This window comes from Topomyia yanbarensis, chromosome 3, assembly GCF_030247195.1.
Source record: "Topomyia yanbarensis strain Yona2022 chromosome 3, ASM3024719v1, whole genome shotgun sequence".
NCBI classification, from domain to species: Eukaryota; Metazoa; Arthropoda; class Insecta; order Diptera; family Culicidae; genus Topomyia; species Topomyia yanbarensis.
Window position 1 is genome coordinate 84,845,846 of NC_080672.1, and position 13,409 is coordinate 84,859,254.

The 13,409-nt window shown below is 37.7% G+C and overlaps 1 protein-coding gene across 5 annotated transcripts in view; it reads left to right on the forward strand.

Annotated features, from left to right (window-relative positions):
• LOC131694160 (uncharacterized) overlaps positions 1–13,409 on the forward strand; it is a 133,718-nt gene that overhangs the window by 96,529 nt on the left and 23,780 nt on the right. For all 5 annotated transcript variants that reach the window (XM_058982631.1, XM_058982630.1, XM_058982632.1 and 2 more), the window contains one exon: positions 12,552–12,654. In XM_058982631.1, coding sequence (XP_058838614.1) covers positions 12,552–12,654 — 103 coding nt within the window. The remainder of the gene's footprint in view (positions 1–12,551; positions 12,655–13,409) is intronic.

Here is a 13,409-nt window from a genome sequence, read left to right on the forward strand (position 1 = left end):
CTAATGAAAAACATTTAGAACAGTGTTCTATTCGTGTTTTAAATTATGGAAAATTTAAATCAGAATAGTCGAGCTGTTCTAAATTTGATCCAAAAAAGTGTTCGAAAAATAGAACTGCATTGCGATCGATCTGTTTTGGTCGATGATGTAAAATAGAACAACCCATATAGAATACATCAGCGTTGCGAACAGCCTTATATGGGCCATAAACTTTTTAACGACGCCACACTAATAAATTTATTGTGAAAAGTGCTTTTTTCGGTGGACAAACTTTTTGATTTCTCTTGATTTTTTTTGTCAAACTTTAACAATCAAAGTGTTGTACAATTGTTATTCTACCATCACGGCGCTAATATCACATAAAATTCCTTGAAAACTACAAATAGTTAAAATTTATGACCGCAAAGGATTTTTTGTTTTATTTCGATTATAGAGGTTTTAACCTTAATTCGCCTCTTCAGGGTAGAAAAATCTCTAACCCTATGTGCGGGGTTGGAATTCGAACGCAGGTGAGCTGAGTACAAAGCAACCGACCCTAAAGTACTAAAATTGGTGTTACCAGCCTTGCATTTAGATTAAGAAGAAATTATCGATTACTGCTTAAGGAAAGTTGTCATAGTAATTGATAGTACCAAATACGGAGTGGAAAACCGAGTATATCACGACCGTGTTCCGATTGTGTTTTATCGGAAAATATTTTTTCGGACCACAAAGGTGGAGGATCACGCTCCACTACTTTAAAAAAGGACAACACAGGTAGAAAATTACGGTCCACTACATCAAAAAATGGGTCTATAAGTCATATTCAATGTGTGAATCAGAGCCATCTGTACCGAATCAGACAATCACAGGTTGTACTGTTGAAGTCCGATGATTTTCCCATCGCCCTGCCAAAATACACATAAATGTTTATTGATTAAATAGGCATTTTTTAAACATCATTTTATATACAGAAATAATATCTTAGATGCGAAATCAGACAAGAAAAGTGTCACTTCGAACTAAAAAATAATCCAAAATGCTTATTGCTGTGTTTAATCATAAAACATTTATGTTTTTTTTTTGGCAGAGCGTCGGAAAATCATCGGACTTCAACAGCACATGCTGTGATTGTCTGATTCGGCTCAGATAGCTTTGATTCACTTTGTACGTTGAAAAATGACTTATACACTCTTCTTTTTGATGTAGTGGATCGTAATTTTTCACCTGTGCACAGTGTTTTAAAACGTCGTTTTCGTGCTCAAAATTGATAGCGTCTAAATCGTTAACTTTAGAAGTATAGTTTGTTCGGAGAAGTTGTTGCCCTTATGATTGCGCATCCACAAGAGTATATCGTTCAGTAATTAATTCACCTATAAGTGATATACGCAATTTATTTTCTGAGCTAATCAAAATAGGGACTTTGTGTCTTCGGCAAAGTTATAGCAAATGTTCTTGCAAAAGAAATTACTGAAGACACCGTATATGTAGCTTTATTGGTTTAAAAGTTATGGAACATATTATATGGAAGACCCTCAAAATAAATTTTTTTTTATGATTTTTTTTAGACATTCTCCTACCTAGGAATTTTCCACAAAGTTGTTTTCTGTATCGAAATACATATTTTTGACGAACAAAATTACTTCCTATCTGTTGAATTTAAAAAGATATTCCAAATTTTGCGATTCTTTTGGAGTAACTTCCAACTTAAATAACTCGTTAAGGAGCAAAACGGAGCAAACAACATCATAACATACTGAAAGTGCTAGCTTTTTACTTTCATATAGTTTCCCGATTGTTAGTCGACGCGATTCTCCCAGCGTGTTATGTGCAAAACAATATGCCATCACAGCGGTTTTCATGGTAAATTGCAGTTCATCTCAAAATTAAAAATTTTATGGAATAATTGATAAACTTTTCTAAAATTTATTTCATGTCTGATGGAGCAGCAGCACAATATAAAAATAAGAAAACCTTCGCAAGCTTGTGTAGATTCCAGTTAAAGTATTAATTATGCGCAGAATGGCATTTTTTTGCAACATTCCATGGAAAAGCACGCTGTGTTGCTCTTGGTTGCACTCTCGAGCGAATGCCAAAAAAATGGCCAGTCTTGCTCGGGACTATGGACATACTATAACAACTCTCCGAGAGTTATATAACTGGGCAGTTGAACAAACTGATAAAAATGTCACAAAATTAAATTTCTGCTACATAACCACTGAACAGTACAACAAAATGCTAGAAAAACTCGAAGAACTGTATAATAACGCCAAAACAATATCTGGCACTCATAAATTCCACAGTTTTGTGCCTATTCCTGGTGGCAAAGTAGAGGCAAAAAGGTATTCAAATTCAGAAGATGAACTAAACATATTTTCCTTGTATAGAAATAATACAAAATAGCATGCATCAAGATAGTTTTAAGACAAATGTTGTATATAAAAATAAATAAATAATTATGTAAAATTCAATAAATAATGTTGTGGTGGTTATTTCTTTTCCTGGTCCTTCCTCAGGTCCAAACTAGAAAATAAAGAAGTAATGATGGAATATTTGTTTAACGATATAAATTCTTTTCAATGGGATTCTTAATTCATAAAAATATACTAAGTTGCTAAATTAGACATGTTTTCTCACAAACTGAGTTTTATTACATTCTGAGATGATTACGACTTTCACTGGTTCAGTTTTCGATAGAAATACAATAAAAAAAATCAGTTTGGACAAGGAAAAGTTTTTTTCAATTTTTTTTTTCCTTAAAAGTGCCCAACTTGAATTTTTGACGGTAGGTAAGTACCTACCCTAGTAAAACTTGAGGTTAATATATGGCACTCTTGAAGCCCTTCTTAAAACTTAGAATGCACTTGTAGTGTGCTATAAAACTAGAAAAGCTACTTGGGTATCTTGGACTAAAATTTCATCTAAATCAAAGATGGTTTTGTTTTGTAAATCGACTTTAAATTTTTAAAATCGATTTTTTTCAGTGTAGGAGTCGATGAAATTTTTTTCAATATTTGTATTCAAAAATTGGACTAATTTTGTGAAAATCACTCATGCAACTTTTTTTTGTAGGATTTGTCATTTTTAGACTACAGCCATTTGAAAAAAACCTGTTTTAATTTAATTTAATGGTTATGTTCAACATAATTGTAGAAATGTCCATTACATTCTTAGTACACTTTGCATATTTACAATATGGCTTGCCAGCCACGTACTTGATGAGCTACGTGTCGACGGTGAAACTCTTGAAACAAAAAAAAAATATCATAATTAGCTTAATCAGCATTAGTTCAATGTTATCTGATTGCTAACTCATTTTGTCATGCGGAGGTTGGTGAGTGAGGAGGGCGAAAATCCCACGAACGAACGACTCCTCAGCTTAATTTGATATGGTTTGTGATATAGTGGTGGTTTAAAAATGATGGGGTTGAGAGTAGGAGGTGCGAGGGCTGGATGGGGTGGAGGTCTGAGGGGTGATTTAAGGGGATTTTAAACGGAGGGGAGTGAACAGTAGCGGGGGGTAACCCCTCTCCGTATACCCTCCACTACGCCCCTGTTCAAATCCAGAAACCTTATGCCAGTCAAAAAAAATTAGGCCGAGATTAGGTTGACGGTTTTCAGAGTGAAAGGCAAAAATGTGCCAAAATCCAAAAAAAAAGAATTTTCGTCAAATTTTTTTTCAAGTTTGCATCAAATCTCGACGTTTCATGCACCTCAAAGACATTTGGCATCAAAAATAAAAATTTTATTTTTAATTTTTCCTATAGTTTATATGGGAAATTTCTGTGTGGCCGCACTCTTAAATCCGTAATTCCCGGAACCAGAATTCCGATCGTTATAAAATTCAATAGCAGCCGATGGGAAGGTTGCACCTTTCATTTGAGACTAAGTTTGGGCAAATCGGTCCAGCCATCTCTGAGAAAAATGAGTGACATTTTTTGACAAATACGCACATACATACACACATACAGACTTTTTCCGATCTCGACGAACTGAGTCGAATAGGATATGACACTCGGCCCTCCGGGCCAGGATTAAGTTGACGGTTTTCAGAGGTTTTTTCTATATGAGAAAGGCAAAAATTGGCAAAAAAAGTTTGACCCTTTTCAAAAGACAGTCTAGATCATTTTTGGGAAAACAAAGTATGCAAAGTCTAAGAGGATCCAGGCATAGTGGAAGAGCGGAACTGCTCTGCTACCGATTCATTGACGAGTGGTATTGGGATACTGATAAAGCAATGCCAATACCGCGAAGACTCGTTTTTATCAGCCCCCTGGTGAGTTTTAGACTGATAAAACTGGGACATTGACATTCTTTCTTTTTCCAGAAAAACATTGCGGGAGGGGTCTGAAATTTCGATTGTAAAATAAACATTGTACAATTCGTCATACATAATAACCTTATTTAATTAATGATTATATGTTTTGTTGGTCAAACTTGGTTTGGAATGATTTTGAGTTTGAAACTAATATTAAATTTAAACTAACTTAAAATAATAAGTGAAAAAATTTTGGAGGTGGTCCGGACCCCCATGACCCTCCCCCTGGATCCGCCACTGTCTGTAGTCCCTAGTTATAGCCTTAGTCTACTACACCCCATTATACTACCAACAATCAATTTTCATGAGGCTGACAAAGTCGGGTCAAAAAGCTGTCAAAATCGGGCGCTGATAAAATCGTTTATTCACTGTATAAACTTTCAACTATATACGTCTTACAATTCAAATTTCTGACTTTTTTGCCAACGCCAAACATATTTACATCCATCTTCAGTAAGGGGCCCTAAAATCCCGGGGCCCATGGCCTAGCTCCAGTATGCCCATGCGTAAAGACGGTACTGCATGTCAGAACATCCAAAATCTTGTTATCAGATAGAAAAATACGTCGCTATGTTATATGTTATGTTATAATTTTGTCTAAATTTGATTATCCATAATTTTTTGTGTATTTATGATATATTTAACGTGCACAATAATATTTTCCGCCGTAAGTGCTCAAATATCGTAACTTACCAATTTTAAATGAAACCGTTTCTTTATTCCAACGACTTCAATGACATCACTGAAAAATGACATTCGCGATTTAGCCTGGTTTATGTGCAGTTTCACTCACATTTCACAATAGGCGTTTCTGTTTCATACGAAGAAAATGAGTGATTGCAATATGAGAAATAAAAAGACCCACAAATCATTGCGAAAATTGTAAACTTGCGTTCACTTCGTTAGACGTACAGTTTTTGTTCTCATAATTAGACACGAAGTGTACCATAATATACTGAAGGACGTCACTGCGCCAACGCACTTATGAATGTTGAAATATGCTTTTAAATACTAAGCATTACCGAGGGTCCTTACAAAAAAAAATAACGAATCGCAATGACATATATTTGTGGGTAATGCAAATTGCTTTACGCGCAAATAAAAAATATCACCGCAGGCTTCGTTCACTTTCAGCCTGCTATGATGAACCATTTACATTCGTACTGGAAGGTGTCGATGCATCTTCATTTAAAACTCATCTCTGAATCTAGCACTTAAAATTGGAATAGCATGTAATAAAAAACAACCACTTAAAGATCATTTAAATAAAGGGCAAGCATCCGGATCTAGTACTAATTATTTGCTAAACAAAACTGATGCCATCTTTTAACATACCGAATGCTACTCCCGCGATGGCAGATTATTTTAGTTAGCAACATTGATTGATACTCAACACTTCGACGATCGAGCGATACAACAAGAACAACAAATCGACGATTATATTGCCGGTTTACTGCCCATAAAAGCATAAGAGTCCCATATTGAAAAACAGCAAGCCGAGAAAAACGCTGTTTAAGATTTACATTTTCATTGAGCCTTATGGATGGGACAAACATGTTTTGGTGTTTTTTAATGTAGAATACATTTAAGGTTTCAATATAGGGGTCCCGTTTCAAAATATCGGCTGCGGCGCCGCGTCAGATTTTGAACGTTAATAACTTTTATCATACTTAACAGAATGATTTGATTTTTAGGCCAATTTGTTGCAAATATGTTCCTCTATGCTGTATTAAAATTTGAAGTATGTATAACATGTACTAATAACAAAAAAAATGTGTTTTGAAAAATCTTTCGAAAACGACTCGGAAAAGTGAAAATTTTCAGCCCATCCCGCACAGAGCCGTCGTTATGGTAGACCAACCGAACAATAAAATAATGAAAAGTTTATATATAGGTCCACTACATGTTTGTTCGTATGGTTATTCGCATTGGGTTGCTTGACGAGAGCACTTGGTGGGGGAAAGACGGCATATTCCTTTGGTTAGGCCATTAGAAGCCGGACGGAAAGGAAAGGCTCATGCACGGCACGAGAACGAGCGAGAAAGCGATAGTAGTGCATATTAGCGCGATTATATAAATATCTGTCGGTCGGTTTTTCTCATCATTCGTATTCGTTCAAGCACTAGCAAGCAGCCAGTCCACCGAAGAAAAGCAGTCGGCGATGACGACGGCGGAAAAAGTGCCCCAGCTACTGGTGACTCATCGCAACCCGATCAGGAACTGTCGCCCTGCAAGAATTTCGCCCCAACTAAAGGGCAACAGAGTAGGCTATCGTTCCAGCGTCTGGGTCGTGAGATTGTGCAGGACTGCAAAGTCGAGCTACGCTTACAAAGCTCAGTCGTAATGATGCCCCGAGAAGCCAACGATGCCTACTTGGTCGGTTTGTTCGAGAATGCAAAATAGTGCTTTCTAGCTCACCGTGTCCGCGGGGAGTGCGTGTGAATTATGCTCCCGCAATAAAACAATAAACGGTTCTTTACAGGACCAATTAATTGTGTTCTAATAAGAGTTAAACTGAAATTTACATTTTATGGTGTATAACAAATAATTTTCAGAAAGCAATATAAGAAATACGATGTGTGGAAAGAAAGAAAGAGAATTTAAATTATCTTCTCTCGCTCGTTTTCGTGCACTGCTTTTCCATTCCTTTCTGCTGCTACTACCATCATAACTAAAACGAATGTGCGTGTTCCCCCACCATCTCATGACCAGTGTTGCCACAATTGCATGTCGCTATTACAATTTGAATTATTTTATTGATCCTCTCTAGTATTGATAAAATATAGAACGTGCAAAGTACACTAGTCGCATGCTTTTATTCGAACTTTTTGGCAGCCTCCGTTGATTAACTGCATAAATCGATTTGTTTGTGCAGCTCCTTGCTAGTAGCAAACTAAATAGCCTTTATCAGCGCTAACAAATAACACGAAAGAATTTAAATTTGTGAAAATCTTTTCCTTCCTTCTTTTCAAATCTGCAACATTCTTTGAAAATATTGTTTGAATGTTGTTATTGAAAAACTGAACATGCAAGTTTGCTAGCATTGGCCACTAGATTGAAGGCGATGGAAAGACAGAATATTCGTTTTGGTTATGCTAGTATTGGTAGCCGAACGGAAAGGAAAGGCGCAGGAATGGCACGAAAACGAGCGAGAAAGCGATAGTAGTGCTTTCTCGTATATGAATATTGGTCGTTCGGTTTTTCTCATCATTCGTATTCGTTCAAGCACTAGCAAGCAGCCAGTCCACCGAAGGAAAGCAGTTGGCAATAGCGACGGACGGAAAAAGTGCCCCAGCTACTGGTGACTCATCGGAACTGTCGCCCTGCAAGAATTTCGCCCCAACTAAAGGGCAACAGAGTAGGCTATCGTTCCAGCGTCTGGGTCGTGAGATTGTGCAGGACTGCAAAGTCGAGCTACGCTTACAAAGCTCAGTCGTAATGATGCCCCGAGAAGCCAACGATGCCTACTTGGTCGGTTTGTTCGAGAATGCAAAATAGTGCTTTCTAGCTCACCGTGTCCGCGGGGAGTGCGTCTGAATTATGCTCCCGCAATAAAACAATAAACGGTTCTTTACAGGACCAATTAATTGTGTTCTAATAAGAGTTAAACTGAAATTTACATTTTATGGTGTATAACAAATAATTTTCAGAAAGCAATATAAGAAATACGATGTGTGGAAAGAAAGAAAGAGAATTTAAATTATCTTCTCTCGCTCGTTTTCGTGCACTGCTTTTCCATTCCTTTCTGCTGCTACTACCATCATAACTAAAACGAATGTGCATGTTCCCCCACCATCTCATGGCCAGTGTTGCCACAATTCCATGTCGCTATAACAATTTGAATTATTTTATTGATCCTCTCTAGTATTGATAAAATATAGAACATGCAAAGTACACTAGTCGCATGCTTTTATTCGAACTTTTTGGCAGCCTCCGTTGATTAACTGCATAAATCGATTTGTTTGTGCAGCTCCTTGCTAGTAGCAAACTAAATAGCCTTTATCAGCGCTAACAAATAAAACAAAAGAATTTAAATTTGTGAAAATCTTCTCCTTCCTTCTTTTCAAATCTGCAACATTCTTTGAAAATATTGTTGGAATGTTGTTATTGAAAAACTGAACATGCAAGTTTGCTAGCACTGGCCACTAGATTGAAGGCGATGGAAAGACAGAATATTCGTTTTGGTTATGCTAGTATTGGTAGCCGAACGGAAAGGAAAGGCACAGGAATGGCACGAAAACGAGCGGGAGAGCGATAGTAGTGCTTTCTTGTGTTTTCATATATGAATATTGGTCGGTCGGTTTTTCTCATCATTCGTATTCGTTCAAGCACTAGCAAGCAGCCAGTCCACCGGAGGAAAGCAGTTGGCGATGATGACGGTCCGCAAAAGTGCCCCAGCTACTGGTGGCCCATCGCAACCAACTACCGATCAGGAACTGTCGCCATGCTAGTATTTCGCCCCAACTAAAGGGCAACGGAGCAACTAATCCGCTGGCTAACATTCCAGCGTCTGGTTCGTAAGGTTGTGTATTACTTCAAAGTCGAGCTACGCTTACAAAACTCAGCCGTAATGAAGCCACTGATGCCTACTTGGTCGGTTTGTGGGAGTGGGCGTAAATTACAATAAAAGCAACGGTTCTTTTCAGGACCAATCAATTGTGTTCTAGTGAGAGTTAAACTGAAACTTTTATTTTAAGGTGTGTAGCAAATTTTCAACAAGCAACATAATACGTTGGGTGGAAAGAAGTAGCTTGCACACGGAACAAAAATTTAAATTATCCTCTCGCTCGTTTCGTGCACTGCTTTTCCATTCCTTTCTACTGTTATTATCAGTATTACCAAAACGAATGTGTTGTTGCATGTGTTTAAGAGAAACGTTGAAGTCGCATGCTTCTATTCAAGCTTTTTGGCAGCCCCCGTGAACTAACTGCATTAAATGATTTTTTGTGCAGCTCCGTGCTAGTAGCAAACAAAATGGCCCTACCAGTGTCTGATTCGTGAGATTGTGCAGGATTTCAAAGTCGAGCTAAGCTTATAAAGTTCAGCCGTAATGGTACCCGAAGAAGCCAGTCTTGTCGTTTTGTTCGAGGCTACAAAACAGTTCGCCAGGCACGTAACTATCATGCCAAAAATATCCAACGATCCAGCGCATCACCATCAACACCAACGCCGATACCAAAGGTTCTTTTCAGAACCACAATTATTACCATAGAGAATTATTTGAAAATTTCCCATTCAAACGTGATTCTGTTGAATATTATTAGATTTAAATTAACGTCTCGAATTGAAATAACGACGCTCCGGTTATGTGACAGACATTACCCACCCATCTTTGACCACGACACCCCATTTCAATATTTCTGAATGAACAGAAGGTCGAGTTTGGAAAGTTTGTAACTTTCATTGTACTTAACCAAATTACACAATGTTCGCACTAATGATTCAGAAATATGATCAGGAATCTTCTGTTAGATTTGTAAGTATGTATAATTTACATGAATAAAGAAAAATTGATTTTCAGGAATCAATTATTATCTGTTCTTCCATTGGCCAGTACTACGCGACTTCCAGTACTACTGTCCATGCTAACAATTAATTTCATCGTTAGCCATCTCCCTCACCAAGGCCAACAACGCCAACAAAACCGGTCCTTTTCAGGACCACCATCATTTTTGTAAAGAATAATTTGAAATATTCCTCGCCCAAATCACCTTTTGTCCGAAAATTCCAATGAGTATCAACATATTTGAAGAACGTGTTCCTTATGTATTCTACATCTCTCCGGTTATGTCGCAGACATTACCCACCCATCTTTTTTTCGATATTTTCTAAACAAACCTGTTAATCTTCTTTGTGCATAGTGATTCAGTTGTGATGCAGAATACAATCCAACAGATAACTCATTTTCGACAAAAATCCATATGGGACTCTTATGCTTTTATGGGCAGTTTAGCTCGCAACGCTTGCGGTGCGTTTGTTGGGCTGCATTGGTGAATGCGGCATTATTCAATTATTCATAATTACTGCATTAATTACACCTTGTCAGCAGGTGGCTGTTTATGCTTTGTGTTGTTGTTAATTTTTTTTTCCAGTGTGATATTTGCCTGTGGCGCTTTATTACCTTGCGAATCTGAGCGACAATGACGTGTTGGTAATAAGCATAAAGTTGGCGACCAAATACAATTACAGGAACAGGTCTCTTATCGCGAGCCAACAATGAAAACTTTTCTCAATGAAAATAGTTGCGGTTCAACGGATAATCAGCATTGATTTCGATATTCCTTAATCAAACCCGAAACTAGCTGCAGTAAAGGCTGAAGCTGTACGCAGACGACGGCAACAGGACACACGCCACAAAAATATTCACTATGGATTTTCTTCTATGCTATTCCTCGATAAAAGTATTTCAGAACCCACTTGATAAGACGATCTGTATAATGATGGATGGAGAGCATACTTATCACCAACCACCGCGCTGTGCCGTGTGCCGCAAATGTTTCTTTCTTCCCGCATGATTCATTCATGCGATTTTATGTCGCTTTTATGCCCTACTCGACATTTGTTTAGCTACGTCAAGCATATCGTTCGAGCATTCAACATCGCTGTGCGGTGAAGCGGAGTGGTATTCGGGTGAATGGGATTAAGGTAAATTTATTGAATCGTCGAGATAGGTCAAGGATTTGTTTGGTGCCGTATCAATAGTAGCTATCGACGATACATAAAAGCTACGAAAATGTATATTTTCAGACCATTCATGACGACGGCGGCAATCCGGAGCAGAATAATGAAGGATTAGCTCCAGGATCTTGTTATTGACGACTGAAAGTGATTGTGATTGAAAGTCAAGGTACTTTTTTCTCGAAAGGACCGGTGTGCCGTGTGATTGGAAATTGAATGGACATGTTTTGATGTAATTGAATTGAGGAATCCTTTTCTGGTATTGCTATTACTTCGTCCGCATCTTATTCAAACATCAATTATATCAGAGCTCATCTAGTCGAGCCATCTCTTTCAATTTTTTGTTGAAGATAAATAAAAATACTCCAACTCCTAGTTCTTGAATCGCATTGGATCAGATACATCAGAAAACAACAATTGCTTTTATATGAAACGGAAAGACGATGAAAATGATCTGCTTTTTCTTTCTTTTTTTGTGAACTAAAAATTGTTGATAGAAGCGAGAGCATTTATTACATGGAACGCGTTTTGTGTTGAAAAGAAGGTGCAGAATTTCCCTCAGAATTAAATCGCCAATCGATTTGTACTTTGAAAGCTATTTTGAGCACTACAGCGTGATTGAATTGTGTCGAAAATAAGAAAAAAAAAAGACTCGAATAGGCAGAATGTGGGTTGGGAGAAAAGTGGGATGTTTTTATATTCCAAGAGTAACATTTACACTGGATCTCCAAATGACACACATATTTCTCAGTGTTGTAGTGCTGAAGATCAGATCATCGTTTATTGTAGCTACCGTTTGGTTTACATACATAATAAATATTGCAAATATTTTGTTTCTCATAACATCGTTTAGTTTAATCAATGTTTCTGAGAAAGCTTTACCAACATCCTGCTGGTCGGATAAGGAATGCCGTTTCAAGGCAATATATTTGTACAGTATATTGAAATTCTCCGAGCATCTGCAAATCCATTCTATTTAATCTGCAAACATAGTATTGATTGAGTTAGTCCAAGGTTCCCTCCGGATTCTCCACACATTCACCGAGTCAACAATTTATGTTGGCATGGCACGAGAACCCCGAACGAGCTGCGTTGGGATAGCCTGCAAAGCATACCTACGCAAGATATAATAGAGAGGCGTGTAGCCGAAAAGCTTATAGCTTGCTGCCGGCTGATGCTATTATCTTTGCACACCGTCGAGGATGCTGTTAACCTTTGAGTTTTCCAGCATTAGGCTTTGGGTTGACATACAATTGTTTTCTACAAGCATTGTTGGTGCAATTCTACGCTCTACAAACATGTAGTGTCACGGCTAGCATATACAAGACGATATCGAGTAGAGTATGTCATACTTAATTGTAAATAAGCGTCTTTTGTTCCACATAACCCAACAGTAAATTGTCGGAGACGACGTTAAATTTAGTCACATCAAATATTCATTTAATATGATTCAGTTTTATTCTACTTGGTAAATGGAAGATACACAATCAGTGATTTTCAACAAAAGTATAAAAATAAGTTCCAGCCATTCAATTGCTTTGCACTGAGCTTTCTATTTTTCTTTCGTTTCTTTCAGACTCTGACAGCACAGCTTGTTCTAGTTTTCGCACAGCAGGAAGTTATCGTAGATATCGATGAACCAGGAAAAACCCAGTACCACGAAGCAAATTTCAACACAAGTAAGTTGCTCGGTTCAGCTCGATACAAATTTAATACGACAAGGACCCTTAATAACTGGTTCATCAGTGTTTGACTCTGCAAAAGGCCAACTTTCACTACCGAATACGGCTGTTTCGTTTCGACATTGACCTTGACAATTATTCGGGGTTATATATATACAGCAACTTCATGAAAAAAATTTGTACAATCTCTGAGAATTCTGTAATATTTGGTAGAATTGCTCCTTACCGAAAAATATCAGATACATATTTTTTGCCTTTCTCAATAGAAAGGTATTGCAATTGCTCTGAAAACCGACTTTTTAACGGAGGCCCGGAGGGCCGAGTGACATATACCATTCGATTCAGTTCGTCGAGTTCGGCAAATGTCTGTGTGTGTATGTATGTGTGTATGTATGTATGTGTGTGTGTGTATGTGACCAAAAATGTCACTCATTTTTCTCAGAGATGGCTGAACCGATTTTGACAAACTTAGTCTCAAATGAAAGATGCAACGTTCCCATAGGCTGCTATTGAATTTCTAATGGATCCGACTTCCGGTTCCGGAATTACAGGGTGATGAGTACGATCACGCAGAAAATGTCGAATTTAAGAAATACTGCAATGAATGTATAAAGGTGAAAATTTTTCCAAAATATGACCACAACTGCTTCGATTTGTAGTATTAGGTCACTAACATCCATTCAAAGTCTATTTGGCCACATTGGCCACCATCCTCGGTTCCGGAAGCCCCGGCGGAAGTATCTGAATTCAGA